The sequence below is a fragment of the Condylostylus longicornis genome, unplaced genomic scaffold (genome assembly GCF_029603195.1).
Source record: "Condylostylus longicornis isolate FDR11 unplaced genomic scaffold, ASM2960319v2 ptg000026l, whole genome shotgun sequence".
Lineage (NCBI taxonomy): Eukaryota > Metazoa > Arthropoda > Insecta > Diptera > Dolichopodidae > Condylostylus > Condylostylus longicornis.
Window position 1 is genome coordinate 705257 of NW_026577995.1, and position 23694 is coordinate 728950.

Consider the following 23694-nt stretch of genomic DNA (forward strand, 5'->3'; position numbering starts at 1 on the left):
TTTATTTCAATTATATAGAAATAATTAAAATCTTTTTTTGGAAATGCAATTTGAAATTAAATATGTATGTTATATTAAGAATTATTAATTGTAACTGTTTAAATTTAGAAAGATTTAACATTGTACATTATATGTAAATAAGATCTACAATCTTATGAAATAAGATACCATTGTATGTAAATTAAATATAAAAAGAACAAAATATTTCTAAAATGTGTTGTAAAACGGTTATAAACTATTTTAAAATTAAAAATAATGGAGTTGAATGAAGAATTAACAATAAATAATTTTAGAAATTAAATATAAAGTATTGCCCGATGTTCATTTGTGGTTTATTTAGTTTAAAAGTACGTCTTTATATAAAATTAATAATTCTTAATATATTCATAATGTTAGAATTTAAAACTATAATCAAACTTTTTTAATTGTAATAATTTAAATTTTGCTATATACTGTTTTAGGCCTACGTTGCATAAAATTTGTGGTGAATTTTTTTAGATAAAAACAATTATATTGTTTAATTTAAAATAAACAATTTTTTTATTATGTAACCAAAATAATTGATATTTGTATTTGATTTCGCTGTATAACAAGATGCAATTATAGCTTTAAAAAGTTTTAAAACTATTTCTATATTTTCAGTTAATTATTTTCGTTATTTTTTGTTTTCTTTTTCTTTTGTTTTAATTTTATTTTCAAATTAAATCAGTCAAATCTTTATTGATTTATTCTATTATATATTTAATTTATCTGTTATACGTGTAACATTTTTTAAATCATTAACTATATGTAATTAATTATTTTATCAAAGCATGTTTATTTAAAACAGTTAAAATGATTACTTTCTATGAGGAACGAATTATGATAAATTGCGATTAAATACATTATTCTTTTTTATAACAAAAAACTTATTAAATGAAAATCTTCAATTCAAAAAATCAATATTAAAATATATCAGAAATAATTTTAATAATTTTAAAAATTTTAATATTTTAAAAAATTTAGAAATATCGTAAAAATATAAATAAAATAAAATTCTGCGCAGCAGTTTTATAGGACTTTTACTTTACTTTTAAATAATTGGTAAAATATGGTAATTAAAAACTTAGAATAAAAACTTATTTTTGTGATCTTAATATTCGTAATGAAATAGTAAGAAAAAAGCTTTTTTACAAATATCTTATACCCAGAAATTTTTGAATTCATTCAAAATTTTTAGATTAAAAAAAAAGTGGTGATGTCATTATTAAACAAAAAAATCTAAAATTAACCAAAACTTCCATTCATATATATTCAATTAAAATTTTTTCTTTAGTTTTCCTTAATTTTCTATTCAAGATGTCCTGCTTTCTTTTTATAGGTGGAATAATATATCTAATTAATTGTGTTTTGAATAAACAACATAAAATATTTTTAATATCCGTTTTGAAAATTTTTATTTTTTTTTGCTTTTTTTCTCGCGCTAACTTTGTGGTATTTTCAATTTTAAAAATATAAAAATAAAATTCTTCTAACTATTTTTTATATCTTATCTATAGTCGAGAAAATATATTATTAAAATTATATTAGAATTTTTTGGAGATATTTTTTTTTGTTTTTGGTAAAATATTATATAAAATTAGGCTTACATAAACGTTATTTACTTTTTACAACAATTTGCTAATAATTTGTGCTTCTATGAATTTATTAAATGATTTTTGAAACTCTAATAATTGCACTTTTTGAATTTTCGGGGCGCTTTATTTTTTTTTTAAAGGTAGTCGTTTCAAAAGAGTCTTATATTCAATTTTAAAAAAATAAAAATCGCGATATATATACATATATAAACAAAAAAACCATAACAAACAGATTATTTTTACTAAAAATACATAATATTATATAAAATAAACGAGGTTGAACTTTTTGGTAATACAATTTTTTTTTTAAATTATATTAATTACATATATCATTATAGTCTAATATAATTATACAAATAAAAAAATTAAGTATTAAGTAGTGTTTTAGAAAATCGACATTCAAATATTTATAATTTTTATACATCATGTTTAGAATTCAATTCTGTTTTTTGTATTTTGGAAGGAATTATCATTACTAACTAAAAGTAAACGTAAAAGTAAAAAAAAACTTATTAATTTTATATTTTAGAATATATCAAATTTTAAAACAAATGCTTAATTACATTTGGACAAAAAACTAGAAAAATACCTGAAGTGACAAATTTATATTTTACCCATTTTTTTTATATTCAAAAAGTGCAATTACTTGTTACAAAAGTTAAATTTTATATAATTATATTGTATAAAGCATTTCTTTAATGTCTTTATTAAGTGTAACTTACATTTATTTTTTTTTAGTTTTTATATTTACTATAAAATTTAATTTATTTATTATAATTGTATATTATACAAAAGAAATGTGTTTTCTATTGGACTATTTTTTTTTTGTTTATATTTAATATGTATATGTACATTTCTTTGCTTTTTATTCAAAATTTAGTTTTTAATAAATGTGCATTGATTTTCCATTTTTGTTTTTTTTTAATACTTCTTTTTTTTCTTCGTTATTTTATTTTTGTTTTAATTTTTATAATAAATAATTTTTTTTTTTTCGATTTAAAATTTATTAAGTTAGTTGAATTACAAATGAATTTATCTATTTACCCTAGTAAAATTTAAACATAATTCATGATCACGTTCATCACCCCAACCGCCGTTCCCTTTACGTAATTTCGTTCGTTTTATTAAACTGGCTACAGTTAAAGTTAAACTTTTCGGGAACATTTGACCAGAGTTTTTAGCAATTCTTAAAACTTGTTGAACTTTTGATATAACCTGATTTGATTCACAGTTTTTCTTTTTATGATGAACTCCACTAAAATAAAATAAAAAAATAATTATATTAATAAATAAATTATGAAACATGTAATAATATATGATTCAATTTAAAATAAAATTATAATAAATTTACAACATTTCATAAAAGCACAATTTTTATAAAATATAATTAATTTAAATATATTTATTTTTAAAACTATATTATTTACCATTCACCAATATGAAAAACTCTTGGTCCCTTAACTATCATAGCACGTAATTTGTTTTTCAAACATTGTTGCGATAAATGCTGTAAGGACCAATCCCAATTGTAATCATCATAATTACAAAAATGTATAGCACAATTACGTATCGATTGCCAAGTATTTTTATTAAATGCAAATCCCATATTATGTTTGCTGCTTATCCAAGGCATAACTTCAACCTTTTGCAAAAAAATAAAAATACAAAAATAAAATTAATATTTATTATAAAATTACATTTTATTTTTAGACTTCTTTTTCTATACTAAAAAACATGCTTCTATCTCTTAACACAAATAAACAATATAAAAATAAGATTCAAATTTAAATAAAAATTTAAATCTAAAAGAAAAGTATATATCTCGAAATACATATCTTAACTAATTATTAATTTCAATTGCAATAAATATGCAAAGAATAAGACCTATTATATACACATATTTTTTGTGTGTTTAAGAAATTTAAAATAATATAAAAAAATATTCAAGTTTGTATTTAATATTTATATGACTTTTCATGCAAAGAATTCAAATTGTTACATTAATTGGAATATTTCTTAACTTAAACAAAATTTTTCATTAAATTCACTTTTTCTTTAAGTATTATTGCAAATATGTACGTGATATTACAAAAAAGTAATCAATATACCCTACCCTATACCATACATATTACATTTAAAGGAAATTAAAATCATGATGAGACCTAATATTATTGAAAAATTGAATACCCTAAAATTTTAAATCTTAATTAATATATAAAAAAAATATATATGCTCACACTAATAAAAATATAGAAAAATATTAGTAATTATTAAAAGAAAAATATTAGTAAAATAAAAAAAAATTATATAATTAATGTATGCTATAATTTGTTCTGATAATTATAACATATTGTTATAATTATCAGAACATATTGCCTGTTATATATATCATATTGCCTGTTTGTAGGACAGATTTTTTGAAAACTAACCTTAAAATACAATAAAATTGAAACTAAAAAATAAAATAACAATAAAATACAACACAATAGACGGCATTTTTTGACAAAAAATTTCAATATTCCTCTTACTCAATTAAATATATTTTTAGTAATTAATTATGACTTGTTGTTAGAATATAAAAAAAGAAAAATTTAACTACTTTTAGATTTATTGTTTTATGTAATATTCAACGTGATTGCATTATTTTTAAATATACATTCAATTGTTTTGTTATCAGACTTAATTTAAAATTCAAACAAACTATAGTGTTAACAACACTTTTCAATACAACTATAATAACCCTTATTAATAAGTACTAATAAAACATAATTTATGTAAATATAAAAAACAAGTGCAATAAAAAAATAAAAAACATTTACACATTTAAATATAAAATTACAAGATAAAAAAAAGTGCACTGTTGTAAATCTATAATATTTGAAATCTAATAACACCAAAAAATTCAACGGCTCTCCTAGAACTACAATATTTTATGTTCAAAACAAAAGAAGTTAAGAAATAGAACAGCCTTATCATGAATTTCGTTCGTAGCTCTGAAATTCGGAAATTACGAATTTCTAAATTTCAGCTCTAAATGTTCGTAACAGAGTAATCATAAATTACGTTTGTATTACAAATAACCCTCAAAAGTCTACGAAAGAAATAATCACACGTTTAAAGAGAATGGTTGTATTACTTTTGCTTGGATTATACCAATGAAGGGAAATTAATTCATATTTGCCAAAAAAAAATTCCCACTCTTGAAATATATTCAAAAACTAAAGAAACTGCAAAACTTTAATACAAAAAATATAAATAAACATTTGATAGTTGAAATAAAATACTGATTTTGACACTCCGAAAAATGGTACTGCCATCGTTGATTCATAATCACTACGAATGGTGATACATAATTTCATAATTTGTGCACATTCAAAAGTCTACATCGAAGTTAAGTTCGTAATTCGTGGAATTCTACGAGGGAAAATCATGATAGGGCTAGGAGTTATATTTATAAATTTTCATTTAAAAATACCTAAATATAATTTTAAAGATATAAGAAAATCCAAACATCTTATTTCATTTATTTATTTAGTAAAAAGTAAAAACTAATTATTTTGCAAATTCTATTCATGTAAGATATTCCAAATTATTTTTTTAAATACACTGGTGTTCCAATATAATGAACGATATAATGTTCTTTATATTGAGATTGTCCGTTATATCGAATCTAAAATAAGAACATATTGGTATGTACTAAAATCAAATGTAAATTGTGTTTATTTTCAAATTTAAATACGTACATACGAGTATGTAAGAAAAAAATAATGATCATTTATTTTTTGAAAATAACTGTCAATTTTTAATTCTTTAGTTGTGCATGGAATCTGCAAAAAATGGACTTTTTCTTGAAGTTGAATTTTTTTGAAAAAAATATCTTCATATTCACGATAATTTTGCTCAATCCACTCAATAAAAGTAGCTTTGTACAGCTGTTATAGATACCTGTTATGGATAGTTAGCTGCCCTAATAAAAGACTACTATAACTATCATGAATAATTTTCATTTTTTTTATATTCGTTATATGGAGTACTTACAATTAAAAAAACGTAGCTGTTCGTTATATTGGAACATTCGTTATATTTGGTATTCGTTATATTGGAACATCACTGTATTAAAATTAAAATCAGATTGAAAGCAGTAGTATTTCATTTTTCAATTAAACTATTTTTTTAAAGTGCTGGGAAAATCAAACAAATTTGAAAGCATTTTTTTTAATATATTTTGTTAAATATTTAGCTATCATAGCCCACTCTCAAAACTCTTTCTAAAAGAAAAAAACAACAGATTTTTCAATTATTTTTTCAGCACGCTCATAAATACCTGATTTGGAAATAATATTTCTTTTTTAAATTTTAGCATTCTGTAGGATTGCGGAGAAACCTAATTTATATAAAAATATGATTTTAATAAAATGCTTTTCAATTTAAATACTAAAGATATGTGAACTTATATAATTTATAAAATCAAGGCAAATGTCCACATAGGAAAAAAAAAAAAACAAATTAAAAAATTTAAAATTGCATTTAAAATTTTTTTTACCTAATTATTAACCTGTTCATATTTTTTATATCTTCACCTCAGTTTTAGTGAATTGCTTAATATTATAAAAAAAAATTCTACTCTATATTTTGTTTTACAAAACCTAACCTATTTTTAACTACCATAAAAATTCACATTATTTTTTGAATAATTCAAATCACCATGCAATTAAAAAATTATGAAAATATGTGATTGAATTCGATTATTTCATTAATATTTTTGGTACTTAATATTAAAATAAGTTATAGTAAATATACATATTAATAAAAAACTAAATCATGCATTTACAGAAATTAAATTATTTAAAAAAATAATTATGGTTAATAACATTTTAACAATTTAAGTACATTTTGTTTATATTACAACTAAGCACTGTTTTCATACACTGAGGAACAATTCGTAAATTTAAATATTAAGAAAATAATTAAATTGAATACTCTTCATACCATTTCATCAAATTTAAATTTAAATAAGAAAATGCAAAATATTTTATATTGTATAAAAAATATTTAGAAATATTGTCATTAAGATATTACCAATTGGCACAATTTTGAATGTAATTTTAAAGAATTTTAATGAAATTTTAAATTTTGGTTGACAAATAGAATTAAAAGATGAAGTGGAATACAATATTCACATTAAGAAGTTTAAAATGTATATTTAATAATTTCAAAAAAAATAATATCAAAAAAACACGTTTATTTCAAAAACATAAATATTCTAATTGTAAAATATTCTATATAACATAATGAAATGCTCGTAATAAATACGCTAAGATAAACTATTCATTACACAATAATATTCTATTTATACTTTACAAAATTGAGTTTTTTTTTTTTTTTATACATTTTTTAAATATGTTAAATAAGTCGATCGACAATTATTAGTGATATAATATTTTCTACCTTTTGATAAACAGAATATAATGATGGTAATACATGATAACTCCAAGTTTGCTGTGCCACATTATTCGAATTCTTTAATTCATTTGAAGTTGGTTTGTTTTTTCGATCAAGATGAAAGGAATTTTGATTTTGATAAGTTTTTAATTTATTACCATAATTTCCTAATATGTTGTTAGATGCACTTGAACCAGTATATTGACCATAATAAGCTTTATTTTTATTCTGTGAGGTGGGTGGTTATACATGGTTAGTGATTACAAAGATTTAAATAAAAAATAATTATACATGATGTGTTTATAAAAAAAAAATTAGTTTAAAAAAGAAAATAACATTAAATTAAGACAATAATTTTGAATCAAATTTTTTATTCACGTGAACATTTTTAATTATTAAAATTTGAAAAAAACTAAAATGTAATAAAATTTTTAGATCATAATTAAAATTATGATTGTCTATTAGAATTCATTATTAGTTCATTGTTTTATTTTAACGTTTATAATGTAAGATTATTATAGAGAAAAAATATGAATTGAATTCGGTAAATTTCTGTGGCAACAATGTTTTTTAAGAAATGAACAAACTCATAATCTTTTTCATAGATAGCCTTACTTTTCAAGGAAAAAATGCTGAATTAAAAACTATGAATGTTGAACTAAAAAGAAATGGAAATTAAACTGACAAAACTCGGAAGATTTAACTGACTCAAGTGAAAATTGATCTAACATAATAATAAAATTATTCTATTTGTAATATAAGTCGAAATTTTTAATTATCTCAAATTAAAAAAATGATATTAAACTTTAAAATACTAATAAATGTGAACATTTACATAAGAATAATAATCAAAGATGTTTTGACTATTAATTAATTGCATAATGTTTACAATGGTAAAATAGCTTTATAGATTTAAATTTCTAAATCTAAACCTTATCAATAATTTTTTCTTAATTAAAATACTCAAATATGTAAATGTTAAGGAAGTTAACAAAAAGTGAAAAGGCATTTTTCAAAATTATTACTTTTCTTGTTTCTTAACTTAGTGGTTTAATTAATGGTTTTATTAAGAAAATTAAAATATCTATTAATTAAATAAATTACTACCATATTTGTATCTCTTAATGATAAAAATTCAATTATCACTTAAATTTCTATCGATAATATTTATGAAGAAAAATATACATATGCCATTTATAATATTAAATTTAAAATGCAAATAATTTTTCTATTGATTGTTACAAATCATCTTACTAAATGACCCTTTTTTATAATAGAATAATAAAAGATTGTGAAAGATGTTGAAAATATGAAGAAGCATTACTGAATTAATGATTTCCAAAAGTTAATATCAAACGATTCAACTTCAATGTTATGACACACGAAGAAATGTAATTATTTTTAACTTCAATTTTTACGGCAAATAATTTGCATAATATATGTAAGTAATTTGCAATATTATAAAACATAAACTATTTCAATGAAAAATTTAATGATGCCTATTAAAATTTCACAAAAATTAACATCCATTACAAAAATTTGATTTTTTTTTTTGCTTTAAAGAAAACTTAAAGTATTATATTACATTGATTTCTGTTCATCGAACAAAATGATTTCTGAAATTGATTTCAAAATGTGATATGCTAGAACGTGATGGTGTTTTTAAGTTATTTTCACACTTTTTAACTCATAGTAATTTTGAAATTTAATTGTTATAAATTTTTCAAATTGTTTTAATTCACGTGAATTGTTAAACGATGTAAAAGTTTTAATTTCTTCAGCCAAATTGACAATTTAAATTATAAAATTCTTGTTAACCAAAAAACAAAGTAATAAATCAAAGGAGATTATTATATAATGTAGTAATAAAATAATCTAAATAGTAAAAAAAACTAAAAATTTTAGTGTTATATAACTTATAATAGTTTTCAAAACTAAAAAAGAACTGTGAAACTATTTGGTTAGAAACAATAATTTAAGTAGATTTTTTTAAAATAAAATTACAGAACTAAAATACACATCAAATTTAACATTATAAATAATTTTTGTAATTTGGTTGTGACATGTTGAAATCTTATGAACAATAAATCAAAAAAATTCAAAAAAAAATTTTACCTTACTATTGTAAGTGTAATAATTAAAAGTTTTTAAATATGTTCCTAAAGATAATATGTTACAATTTTGACATAATTGTAAAGCACGTTTTTGCATCAATTCTAGCAAATAAAGAAAATCTTCAGCCACATAATGATCTTCTTCTAAAAATAGCACCAAGCCTAAAATTTAAAATAAAAATTTTTGTGTATAAATCTCTAAAATACATATATACAAATACGATATAGTAGCAAAAATATAAAACATTATAATATTTAAATTTAGATTTATTTACGTATGTACCTGTGTGACATCGAGTTATTTCTAATTGATCAAAAACACGATTTGCCTTCCACCACCAGTGATGTTTAGTTTGTGTAAATGCTGCTTCTCTATAATGGCCATATAAATCTGGATGTTGTGCATTATTACACTTTTTAATAAGTGCCCTTAAAATATTTTTATATTTAATTATTTCCTTAATATCCTTTTTAATACAAATATGAAGGTTATATTTACTGTTCTTTTTTCATGTCTCTTGCGCAATCACCAGGATCAACACCAGGAAACTCATGAGGATGTGTTTGAATTGAGTAAGGGTAAAATATCTAAAATAAACAAAAAAATATTAAAGTAAAAGTAAAAACTTTAGTATTAATTTGAATGAGAAATATATGGTTGAATAGATGAAATATGATAAATGAAATCACAATTATATAATTAACGTTTTATAGAAATAAATAAATAACTGATAAATTTTTTTTTAATAATACTTACTTGCATTACTTTGCAAAAATCTATTGTTTGTATTAGATCGTTTATATCTTCATCGTAGTAATCATGCGAAAATACTAATAAAGTTCGAGAAATATCTCGAGCTTGTGCCAAACTCACAATCAAATGCTTAAGGTATGTTATTCGTGTGTGCACCTAATTCATGAAATAAAATTTTATGTTAAAATTAAAAATTATGATATTCAAATATGTATAGTATAACTTACCTGCACAACAATTATCACAGAATCATTTTGAAGTGGGCCAAAAATGTCTTCATTTAAAACTATTTGCAATTCATTATATTTGGCAATCATTTTCTTAATCTCAGAAATGTTGGGTGGATGGTATAATTCAACAAATCCATTTTGTGTACCATTCCCATGGCCTATAACGAAAAATTATTATGATATTACAAATTTGTGAAATTTATATTCTTATATATAGTTTTTTTAATTATAATGTCAATCTATATTTTTATTATCCAATTTAATATACAAATAAATTAGGTTTTGAAAATATTTAATGATATTTTTTGCCTTACCATAAGTTTGATTTCTGCTTTTATGTGCTAAAAATTTATGGAAAACTGATGGCACCATAGATAAAATGGCAGCAGCTGTGTCATTTGTTGTATCTACTAATGTATTATCATGAACTTCGGCTAAAAAATTAAAATAAATATAGAACATAATTATTACTTGAATAATTTTAGTATTAAATTGCAATTTTACTTACTATAATTAAATAAATGTAATTGTAGAATTACAAAGAGCATTATAAAAATTAATAAAATAGCGCGGATGCATAATGAATTTTTTCTTCTGTACATAGCACCCGTATTGGGTAATGGTAAAGGTATTCGCCTTCCTGTAAAAAAAAAATAATTCTTTATGAATTAGAAATATGTACATGTTTTATTTTCAATTAAATTCAAATTCAATATACATTTTCCTATTGGTGATTATTTTTAAGAATAGTGAAAAAATAAGATCTTGTACAAGTAGATTTATTGCTATCTAGTGTTAAAATCTATTGCAAACATTCGAAATTTGACAGCGCTATTGGTCAAAACTTAATTTTGTACAAATGATTTTAACAAACAATTGACATTTTCTTAAAGACCTAATCTATTTAAAAATTTTTTAAATTTTAATGTTCATATATGTATATGTATATGCAGATATAAATATAATGTAACGTAATGTAACCGATATTTTTGAAATAACAAAATAATAAAATATATTTACCTCTCATCCTGTCTGTTTTTCGGGCAACAAAACACTTACATACTGCAAATATTAAAACCTGGAAAATAATAAATAAAATTATGTATTAATAAAATAATGGATAAGACATTAACATATTAAGTATACAAAATCTAAATGCATTCGAACCATACCTAAATGATAAAGTCTTAATTTTTCGAACTATGAACAGATTTTCGATAAATACATAGGTAGAAATTTTCGTAATTCAATATTGATTTGAAAGTTTTTGACAGGAATATTTTTTTTTGAAAACTTCTTTATTCAAAAATTGTTTAATACTACTATTAGTATGAGTACCAAATACAATTTAGTGTTTTCTACATCTTTGACAGTGTTCAACACAATTTAAAGATTTTATGAATTATATTTTATGTCGTTTTATAAATCCCTTTTTTAATGAAATTTAAGATGTAATAAACGATTTTAAATTTTAAATGAAGAAACAAAAGAGAAAAAAACCACAAAAAATTAGCACCAAACAATGAAAATAAATTATGCAGTTGTGGTTAAATAGAACTTTTGAAAATAAACAACATACATAACGTACATATTTTAAATAATAGATAAAACGTGCAAAATCACAAATTTTCATTACACGAAATACTATATTATTCTGAAATCCATGAAAATGCAACAGTACATAAATATTTTCTGTAAACATAAATCGAAAGCGGTATTTATTTGGAAAAGTTTAAAAAATATTTAAATTTGGAAATTCAAAAAAAAAAATACTTAGGTATGCATGTATATGTTTCGCACATTTAACATAAGATTTACATACTTATAAATCTTATGTTTTTTTTCAAAGAACAGTGTAAATCAAACATACGAGTAAAACAGGTATATAAGAAGACTATAATTAACTCGGATACTTTACTAACTACAATAATTATATTAGAAAGAATCAAAATTAGAAAATCAGTTTATAAAATAGCTAGAAACAAATTCCAATATTGGATCTCCAACAATATTAGCAATTATTATTTCTAATAATACGCAAAAATTCGTTCTGATACGGAACGAGTTTTTATTATTTTAAAATTTAAGTAACGAAATTTATTTTAAGAAAATAAGAACATTCTTTCAAAATTTGTGTTTTGTAATCGATATAAATTACGAGAGTTTTTGGTTTTTGCATTAATATGTAATTTTTGTACATTATTGCATTTCCAAAATAATTTTCGTTTATAAGAGTTTTACTGTAAAAAAAAAATTTTAACAAAGTCATCCATACATAATTATACGCCCTTTAATAAAATTGTTATACGTATGTGATTTCAATTACCAGAAATAATTTTACGCATACACATTCTTACATATACATACGTACGTCTTAATTGTTTAAAAATAAAATTAATCTAAAAAAAAAATAGTACAAATGTCTTAAATTGCGTTATAAATTATTATTATAGTTAATTCCAAGATATTCCAAGATATTAAGAGCCGAATACTTTTGCAAAGGCTTATAAGCTTTAAAAATTGATTGAAGTACGTAAGATTTTCAAAAGATAACATTCATTATTTGTAACAAGAAAAAAATACTCACGTAGGTACTCATATGTACTTATTATAATGCCTAATTATTTTTTACAAATTAGTGTTCAATGTCTTAAATTTGATAAAAAAATTTCCGAAAAACAATAGTAATAGAAAATTCTTCTTAAAATTGAACATTAACATTTCGATTTAATCATATTATACTTTTGAAGTCAAAGTGCAAAATTAAATATGTAGTATATTTTCCCATCTGTTATACATTTTTTATAGTTAGATACTTAATACATATATACAAATATATTTTGCAATAATTTGTATTTTACACACTTTTTCGTTTCTCTAATTTAAAAACAAAGGCACGTAGAAGCTTTTTCGATCATTTGTAATTCATTTATTTTCTGAGAATAATTGGTTAGCTATATAGTTACTTAGTATTTTAAAATGACTCTATTTTTAATTGGAAATTAAAAGTGAATTCTAATATAATGTATGTGCATCTATGTATATGTACATATACATATATATACTTCATTACATGCATCAGATTTTTACAACAAAATATGCATTGTTTACACATATGTATATATAAAACCTATTACACGCAATAATTAAACAATATCAACAACCATAATCTGAATCAATGAAATGAGTGATTTGTAAAATACCTTTAAAGAACTTATGTATGTAGTTCTCAATTTATATAACATTAAATTGCTATCATAGGAACTATAAGGCATTAACAAGATTTTACCTAAATTACATATCGTAATTTAAATCAATAACACTCTGATATAAATGAAGTTTCCATATAGTACTAATTAAAGAATTCAACATAATAGGTACCTGGTACTAATAGAAGAAAATTAAATTCTTATTTTTAAAATTTATTTTTGAGTCTTATGTCACTTGAAATTTATTTTATTGAACTATGATATCTTATCTGTTTATTGTTTTCTAAAACCTACTTATTGTTATTCAATATAAATAAAGTTGGGTCAAACCAATGGTTTGTATTGTAGCACTTTTCCCTTCAACAAGTAAAAATTCTGCTTTTAAATACAGTCTATGTATACCTATCACACTATAAAAATTATTTTCATTCATATACAAAGCTAAGGAAGATGCATATATATGCAGTCTTTGAAATAAAGCAAAAATGAATATAAAGTGGGGCTACCATAATGCTCGATTTTAAGGTTTAATTGTGTGAGTTAGATTGTAGATTGTAGATTCAAAGGGAACCGAGTGAATAACTACTTGGGAAAAACAAGTAAGTATGTATGTAATATAGTTCGCACAGTTAACATGCATATATACATGTATACATACATAAATTTAATTGCAAACCTAAAGTGTGCACTTTTGATCTGAAATAAAGAAATAGAAAATCATTTTTTCATTTAATATGCATGTATGTATCTAATTTATTTTAAATGAGAAAAAATAGAGTGGACCTTGTCAACTCTGTGATACCCGTACGAATTTGTTATCCTATGTGCGAATATATATGCCGTAACTGACCATGAAACAGACTGTGACTTTAAGTTGCCGTATTACCATATTAATTTATGCAAAATTTCAGTACTATGTGTTTTTCAAAATACTGTGTGTGCCAAACTACTATTGAAGTTGTATGACAGCTACCAGAAAGAGCCAAGAAATTTTAACGAATTTTATCAAGCACATCGGCCCTACTAATATATTCGCTTGTGTGAAATGTCAATATTACAGCTTTTATAGTTTCTTAGATATAGCCAAATAACTTTTGAAGTTGTACGACAGCTACCAGAAGGAGCGAAGCAATTTCAACGACTTTTGTCAAACACATTGTTTTATAGTTCCTGAGATATAGCCAAATAAATTTTGAAGTTGTATGGCAGCTACCTGAACCGGTACCCCGATCATGTCCAATTTCAATAGGGTTCTGGCACTTGCTACAATAAATCATTTGCGAAAATTTGGTGAACTTAGCTCAATTAGTTTTTGAGTTATCGCTGGGACGGACGGACGGACGGACAGACAAACCTAAATCAACTCAGAATTCGACGCTGATCAAAAACATACATTTGAGTCTATATTTAAGACCGTTATTTCTTAGCGTTACGAACGGTAAGGCAAATTTAGTATACCCTTTGAACATACGTTTGTACTGGTATAAAAATGTAAAATATTTTTCTTATACATACTTAATTACATATTATTTTTTGGAAAATGATCATTTTGCCACTCTTAAAGATGAACCTCAACACGTACTATATAATTTGTGAAACAAATTCATGTACATATGTATAATATATGTATGTAAGTAAACACTATTTTTGGGTTTTTATAACATAAAAAATGTTTTGAAGGTGAAAGGTGTCATTACGATATTAACGGAAATAAAAAATGTTAAGACAGAAAAAATTTATAAAAATGTTATTCAAGTTGAATTAAAGTTACGCATAAACACAGATCGACATATGTATATGAATATGTACTTATGCTCAGTTATAAGTGTTTCGTTAAGTTTTATGAAATTGCACTTATGTTAAAACCAAGAAACTTTCTAAAATTTGTAAATATAATAAAAAAAGTTCAAAAATAATTAAGAGATTAAGGTAAAATTAATTAATTAATGACGTAAAAGAAGGAGTACATATTACTCGTATATTTCGAAAAAAAAATTATATTTTGCTTAAAAAATTTAACTAAGCTTCCTATAACATTTCATTTCTTAAGTCTTGGATCTCTTATCTATATAAGTTTAAAATATACGCACAATTAAACTATAATTTTTAAATGACGTTTATATTAAAAAAATAAATAAAAATGTTGTCATGAATTACAAAAAGAACGGCACACAAAAATATAAATACAGAACCTTAAAAGGTTTTAAATATTTTCTAAAAATAACGCTAAAAATACTATTGTAATTGAAATGTTTGACTTATTTAAAAATATATAAATGTACATATTTTTAGAAAAAAATAACAAACACTTGTTACTTTTAGGTAATTTCAGGTATAGCTAATACGATAGCAATTAATATGCTATATATGTATAATTGTTGATTTAAAAATAAAACTACAAATTTGTTTTTTTTTTCATTTAATATATAACATTGAAAACTTATGGCTTCTTTTAGTAATTTTTAAATTTTGTTGTGCTTTTATACATATTTAAAAAGTTTTGTACATGTGCGATTGGTAATGAATTCACTACGGTTTTCACCTACACCTATAATGGCAGACAAATGCATACAATTTAATAATCAATAATTTTTTAACGAAATAAAATTCAAGTAACGAGAGTAGAGATAATAGAATTATTTTAAAGTTTCATCAATCAAAATTTTACCTTAATTTAATTTTGTTATAATTAATTTAATTTAAATTACAAATGTTAATTTATTTTATATTTTTTTTAAAGAAAACATTGATTTAGGAATCCTACAAGAATTTATAGAATTAAGTTTAAATTTAAGTATGTACACGAACGAATAATCATCATTCTATATTGAAAATGATCTTACCATTGAAAATATTTCTTAAAATTCTAATTTATTAATTGTTTCGTTGTAAAAACAGATTAATATTAAAATTATAAGGTTGAAAGGACTTCAAATTCAATGTAGCGTAGTGAAAGAGCCTCACATTACAACTTTACCTAAGAAATACATTATTGCAAATTTTACTGACACTAAAAAAACCTGTTTGTTGACAGTAAATGCTGTTTGTAAATAATAAATTGTAGCTCCATTGCGATTCTTAATTTCAAATAATTTTTTTTTTTGTTAAATATTTGCAATATTAAATTTTTCGAAAATTACAAACATATTACCTACACCAAATACATACATATACATATGTATATGTATATTCAAAATTATTTTAACTACATGGTATAATATGTATTTCGGATTTCTTGATTCTGAAGATCATTATTACTTAATTCAATGTTAACTCATAATATAAACCTTTCAAAATAGCTTCAATGTGTATATGTACGTAAATACGAGTTACTCGTTCACATATAGTACTAATATACTCAATATGTATAGCTATATAGCTATATATCATATTATGTACAAACATTATTTGGTTTTTTGAAATCTTGTAATGAAATGCAATGACAACAGGATCATAAAAAAGTTTTATTTAACTTTTATTTAATGAAAAATATTCGTAACCGAATGCCTAGCACAGATGACATCAGTGAAAATCACTTTTTTATCGCTTCAAACACAAGTTGATTTTTAATTTTGCTTTTTATTCTTAGGAAGTTAAATTAGAAACATACTAAGCATATGTATATAAACTTAACACTAAAATGTAGTAGACTCGCATATAATAGGTACATACATACATTGTATAAAAATAAATGTAATGGTTATTTTTTTGTCCATACTCAGAACTTTATGTTTCAAATTTTCTCATTTTATTTTCAATTTATTTTTTGATATTACATAAGTACCTAAACTAAACATATATAAGTAAATAAGTAATACTGACAGCCGACAAAAACTATAACACAGTTTTACATGCGGAAGTAGTTGAAACGAATCATTATTGTCCAGAGCAACTTTTTCATTATTGAGAGGAAAGGCAGAACATTCAGAAATTGAAAGCCGCTTGGAAAACATAATATTCAGCAAATTCTATTTGCTGATTCTACGAGTTTATGGGGTATCAAAAACGGTTAATTTTTATATTATTTAACATTAAATAGTTATTATGTGCATACATACATAACGTACATAATATGTATTTTATAAAATATGCTTACATATTATTTAACTTTTATTTACATGCATTTGCTCACTACGCATAAATGTAGATTCACGGTATATGTACTACATGTACACAATATTGTTTACTTGTTTCCTATAAAGATTTGCATAAAAATGTATGAAATTACGTTCGTTATAATATTAAATTAAAGTAAGTTAGGTTCAATGTTCACGGTCAAGCTACCGTCAGAATCTTGTACATATGTATACATACATACACATATTCATGTTAATTATAAATGTGCTTTAATATATAATAACATGTTGATGTGAATTTTGATTTGTGATATGACTAAAACATTATCTTACGTAGAGTTACCATATTTTCTCAAGTAATAATGGCTTGCTTTTCATTCAATCAAATCAGAAAAAAAAAATTGTCGTTCTATTTAAATTTAAAGGGGTACAAAATTTGTCTTCTCAATTGAAAAGTTTTTCGCAAGTCAAGTTCGTTCCTTATAAATGAAAAAATGTTTTTCTCAATCAAAATTCCACGCATTCTTTAAAATCTTAAAAAAAATCCTGGAAGTAATAATATAAAGTATAAAAAAATGTAAACTTCGATTACCCAAGAATTTAAACTTTGCACATGTTTTTTTTTTTAAAACGAGACTAGTACACTATAGGACAAATTCTAGAGTATAGGACAGATGGTCACTATGTGTATTAATTGAAGTTTATAATTGGCAATATTTATGTGTTGGTAGGTTAAAAACAATTACATTACAAAAACTTTATACCTGTTAGACTTTTTAGGTTTTATTTCAACATTGTTTAAGTAATAGTCATTTTCACGCTGCCAAGTCATTATAAAGACATATCTTTTCTTCACTTACTTGGTTTCATTTTTACTCAAGTAAATAGCTCAAAAACCATTGACTTATTAGACATAAAATTTAGTAGTTAATAAACCATAGCAATAAAATTTAATAGTTGAACAAAAAAAGAAAAAGCAATTAAATTTATATTGAAGTAAAATTATTTAAAGTCTTACTGGGAAATAATATAATGAATGCCTAATATACGAAAAATGTTTGTATTCTGATAAATATACATATGTATGTACATATTATCTAAATTTTATTGAAACTTTGTTTTAGTGGCAAAGCAAACAATTATTTTATAAAATTCCTTTTTAATTAAAATTCATACATACATGTGTACATGTTATGCATATTGGACAAACAACCATACCTTACAATATACGAGTCAAACGCACATACGTATTTAATTTTTATAATACATATAGCAAAACAATCACAGGAATTAACATAGGTTTGCTTGTCACCATAAAGAAAAATACAAATGCATAGTAACATCACCGGCAAATTTTATTTTAATTCCAAAATGAAACAAAAAAAAAAAAAAAATAGAACTTCTTTTTCATCCTTTTCCATCCTAATTTACTTTTTTATATAGTAAATTATATTCATTTTCAATGACGGCTCATGCACGTTTACCTTATCACGAATGACATGCAAGTATGAGAAAATAACGAAATTGCTTTTCGTGAGTCCATTCTTTTGGATTAGGAGTATTTAGGAGTACATATGGTTATTTAGAGTTATAAACCTATAAATATACTGGCAATGTAATAGAAACCATTTTTTCTCTATTTTCTGATGCAATTTGTTATCTTCCCCTTTTCCATAAAAAAAAATTTTTAAATTTAGGAACTCATTTAAATTTGAAAGTCCATTTTAAAAATTAGTAAAAGTTTTAAATGGTTATAAGAATATTATAAATATATTGAAGCCGAAATAAAATTTTGTTTTTGAATTTGAATAACAGCAAAAACTTTTTTTCAGAAATCATTTAGTTAATTCATCCCAAATCTCATCAACAAATTGTTTGATTGATAAATTATTATTAAAATTAATCAATTAATTCATTCCGAAAATATATTTTTACCGTTTTTAATAAAAAAAATACTAAAACAGTTTATACGTTCGTAGGTAAAATTTTAGACCAATTGCAAAATTGCAACTTAAAATTTATACATTTTGACTATATGTATGTTTATGCAAAACCTATTTACTAATTTTATAAGCTAAATTTTCACCGAAACTCAAGTGATTATTAAAATTTGCTAAACAAATATTTATAAAATTTCATGAGAAATCAAAATTATTTTAGCATAACTGACTGTATACCACCCCTGCTATATTTTATTTAACACTACAATACTTCATTAATTCAATACAAGAGTGGTAGGCTACAAAATTTTAGTTCTGAAATTTTGATTGAAAAAAGTTGTCATTCTAGTTGTTGTAGTCGTAATTTACGGATCAAATTTATAGTACAATAATTATTTTAGTTTTGAAATTTCTATAAGTAAATAGATTTAAATTTATTTAGTAGAAACCTCTTACTGTAAATATCGTTTTTTTACCTCAAGAACTTTTTTATATTTACACAATAATAAAGTCCACATAAAAAGGAAAATACAATTTTCAATTTTATAAAAAAAATTACAAAAAAAAAAAAATGGCAAAATCGATAAAATTGCTGATTAGTGCTTTTATTGCGATTATTTTAACAAAAGAAATTAAATGCAATATAGACATTAGTAATTTCGATTTAAATAGTATTAAAGATGTAAATGTTACAGAGCAACTAGCCAATATTAATATAACACAAAGAATCGATGACACAAAAAGATTACTAGAAGAAAAATGTAAAAAGGTGTCTAATGATCCTGATGCCTTTAATAATATTCAAGAAGGTGGGACTAAATTGTATGAATGTATGACACATATTGTAAATGTAACTAAAATTCAAGAGGAAATTGAAGAAGCTCGCCCACATGGACGTTTAGATGAGGTTTTTAACAAATACTGTAAAAAAAGACCAGAAGCTATGCAATGTTTTGAAGAATTTGAAACTACGTTAAAACCATGCATGGATGAAGAAGAAAAAGGCCATTATGAAACATTAATGAGAATATTTAAAAGTATACTAAATTTTGTATGTTATAAGGGAGGAGATCAGATTGCATTGTTTATTGCTGAAAAAGGTCCAGAATGTTTGAATGCTAGCAAGGAGGAAATTGGAAAATGCTTGAATAACACATTTGGAGGATACATACCAAAAGAAGGTTATAATAATTTAAAAAAAAAAAATATTTCTTTGTCAACACTTCTAAAATGAGTGTAAATAATGAAAATAATTATTTAAAATTCCTAATTTCTCATGTATTATCAGAGTTCTAATATTTATCAGTATTTTACATATCGTTTTGAAGGTTCAAAGTTCTTATGAATCAACAAAAGAAAGGGAAGATTTCAATTTCCTATATAATATGAAATTGATAAAAAATTAACTCAGTTTGCAATTAGATGAATAATGTTATTATATATATATTGTGACTTAATATGTACATTCGATAAGTAAAGAAAATATAAAACGTACATACGATTTAAATGTTTTTTACGATCTTGTACATTGTATTCTTCAAGTGCAAGAAATCGATAATAAAACATTTTATCTCTGTTTTAAATTTATTAATCATTTAGAATTAATTAATCTTTTATTTTTCAAAAGAATTTAATTTTTTACTTACTAAATTGGAATCAAAAAATTTTGTAGATACTATATTATACAATAAGTATTTCACTTTTTATCTATACAGCTAATTTTATTATATTTTTTTAGGTTTCGAATCTTTAGAAACTTTGCCAAAATTTGTTATCGGGCCAAAACAATGTGATGATATTCAAGCTTTTGAAAAATGCACTGTGAAAGTACTTGAAAAATGTGAAGATATTACTCCTGCCAATATTATTGAATCCATGTTCAAATTTATAAAAAATGAAACAGTATGTGCTACACCAAAAAGTAGTGCTCAACTAGGTGGAAATAGTGCAAACACTTTAGTAAGCAATGCGAGAATAACTCTTCTTTTAGGGATGATTTTTACGATTTTATATAACTATTTTTAAAAATCAATTGAAAACCACAAAATATAATATAATTGTAATTTAATTGAAATACAATAAATAATTTGTATGTACTTGAATTTGTAATGATATTGTGGGTTTGTTAAATATGTGTTTAGAAAATAAGCCAAAATTATAAATGAGCAAATAAAAGTGGGAAAATATGATATTTACTGTAATATACTTAATTGTAAGAAAATCAATTTCTTTTATTTATAAAAAAGCTTTTTTATGATTTTAATTTTGATTTAAATAATTATTGAAAAATGGAGATGAATACCGGTTTCCAGAAAAAAAAAAGCAAATAGAATTACTGTAACAAATCTTAATTAAGGCAATTTTTAAATAAAAATATAAAAAAACTATATTTGAATTAATCAAATTAATGTTCCCAAACAAATTTTTTATAATTCATTATTTAATGTATTCATAAAATTAAACTGAATTTGTATGCCTACGAAAGAAGTCATACATGATTTTAATTTCACAAAATTCTAAATATAAACCAAAAACTTCGATAATGATTTTTGTTATAATTACATACATATGTATGGGCTAATTAATTTTTTGAAATATTAATTTTTACACATTATTTTTATACAAATAACTTAAAATATATAAAATGCTAATTATTTTTTATTCGGTGTTTCAAAAAAAAAAATAAAATTTTAAAATTTTAACCAACTTCTGCATTTGTTATTTCAATAAAGGACATATGTATACGTAGAAAAATTAGAAATTGTTACATGAATTAAAATAGTGCCAACTTTTTTCAAATTTTAACGAATATGATAATAATGTTTCTTATATTCATGAAGTATATATTCTCAGCATTTTCAATTTATGATTTTTAAGTAATAGGTATTTGGCAGGTTTTATAATTTGTTATAAATTTTCATCTTTTATTTTAAAACACACTTTCAAGAGGATACTCAAAACTGCTTTAATTAATCTTCAACTTCTTGAAAAGTTTAACTAAATTTATTTACATATATATAATCTACATTATAATTAGAAATAGTTAATTCTAAGTTGCTAAAATATGGGACCTGGCATAATCAAGAAATTATTTAATCCGAGTTTATATTTAAAAGCAGCGGAAATTTCAAATTAGTATTTTTGGTTTCCAGGAATTATTTAAATTAAAAAAAACCTGTTTCTGGTTTAAATATTGTAGGATATTCTTTGAAAGCTAAAATTTGAGTAGCTAGATACCTACTTAACGTAATATACTAAAATCTAATTTTGTATTAGTGAAGTACTGAGAATTTGATTTTTAAAAATTTTTGTATATATGTATAACTTGTAACATTTTTTTTTCGATTTTAATTAATGCACGAACTAATTTTGCACAACGTAACTTATAATTATATAATAGATGTAAGTAAACTAGAACTAAAAAACAGAAACTCTAATGTAGGTATGTTAATAGCTTCTACAATTTTCAAAACTTCATTATACTGCCGCAGTATACAAATGATGACTAATTCAATGCTTCCTGGAAATTATACTAAAGGTAGTAGCTCTGCTTGGAGTCTATTCGATAGAATAAGAACAAAACTAGATACATATAGCTATAAAAATAAATAGGTTTAATCGTTTTGTGGAATTTACAAAACAAGAAGATAATATTTAGGTAGTGTTAAATGGAATACCTAACAATTATATTTACTACCAAGATATATTTTTTAAATTGGAATAGTAATAGATATTTATACAACAACTTGGTCTAAAATATTCAATTCACGTAAGCTAATTTCAATAAAATTTATAAAATCTTCTAAGACTATATGTATGTAAATTATACATAATTCTAACCAAAGTAAAATAATAAGTATGTGCATAGCTAGGGTAGGTACCTACAAACTTATAGTATACCATATGCAGGATGGGTAAACCCTTTATTGTTGCGCATAACTAAAACCTCCCTTTGACACATCAAAGGTATTTCTACATTATATAGACATAATATATGTCCTTATGTACACAAATTTATGTAAACTTTTGAGTTTAATCAAGTAAATTGATTTTTCCGTAATATTTTTTTTTACTTACCTTTTATTAAGAAAATAAGAGATATTTTTGTTGATTTTTTTTTTTAATTAGACTACATTTGAATCACCAACATTTTTTTAATCTTCTATTTTTCTAAATTTTGAAACTATATATTTTATCATTTTATTAATTTTGCAAATAATTTATTTTACAACCTTTGTAAACAAAGTTTATCAGTTCATTTTAGATATAATAAATTAAATTTATGAATTATCCCCCCACCCTCATAAAATAAT

General features: G+C 22.5%; 2 protein-coding genes across 4 annotated transcripts; one reads left to right on the plus strand and one right to left on the minus strand.

Moving 5' to 3' along the window:
* Positions 1 to 963: 963 nt before the first annotated feature.
* On the minus strand, positions 964 to 23671 carry LOC129607087 (alpha-1,6-mannosyl-glycoprotein 2-beta-N-acetylglucosaminyltransferase). 3 transcript variants are annotated; one of them, XM_055517812.1, is made up of 12 exons: positions 23459 to 23671; positions 11177 to 11234; positions 10665 to 10796; positions 10471 to 10590; positions 10154 to 10314; positions 9930 to 10082; positions 9672 to 9760; positions 9456 to 9601; positions 9174 to 9334; positions 5941 to 6000; positions 3044 to 3258; positions 964 to 2871 (listed from the first exon to the last, which is right to left on the minus strand). In XM_055517812.1, exons 2-12 carry the CDS (start codon positions 11181 to 11183, stop codon positions 2649 to 2651), a joined length of 1467 nt encoding a protein of 488 aa, XP_055373787.1. In that variant the 5' UTR covers positions 11184 to 11234; positions 23459 to 23671; the 3' UTR covers positions 964 to 2648. The 3 variants fall into 3 exon arrangements, with proteins under 3 accessions (XP_055373787.1, XP_055373786.1, XP_055373788.1); XM_055517811.1 differs by lacking the exon at positions 5941 to 6000 and adding an exon at positions 7065 to 7286 and having other exon boundaries at positions 969 to 2871; XM_055517813.1 differs by lacking the exon at positions 5941 to 6000 and having other exon boundaries at positions 970 to 2871.
* On the plus strand, positions 19741 to 21838 carry LOC129607088 (27 kDa hemolymph glycoprotein-like). Its single transcript, XM_055517814.1, has 2 exons — positions 19741 to 20562; positions 21120 to 21838. Exons 1-2 carry the CDS (start codon positions 19953 to 19955, stop codon positions 21404 to 21406), a joined length of 897 nt encoding a protein of 298 aa, XP_055373789.1. The 5' UTR covers positions 19741 to 19952; the 3' UTR covers positions 21407 to 21838.
* Positions 23672 to 23694: the final 23 nt, after the last annotated feature.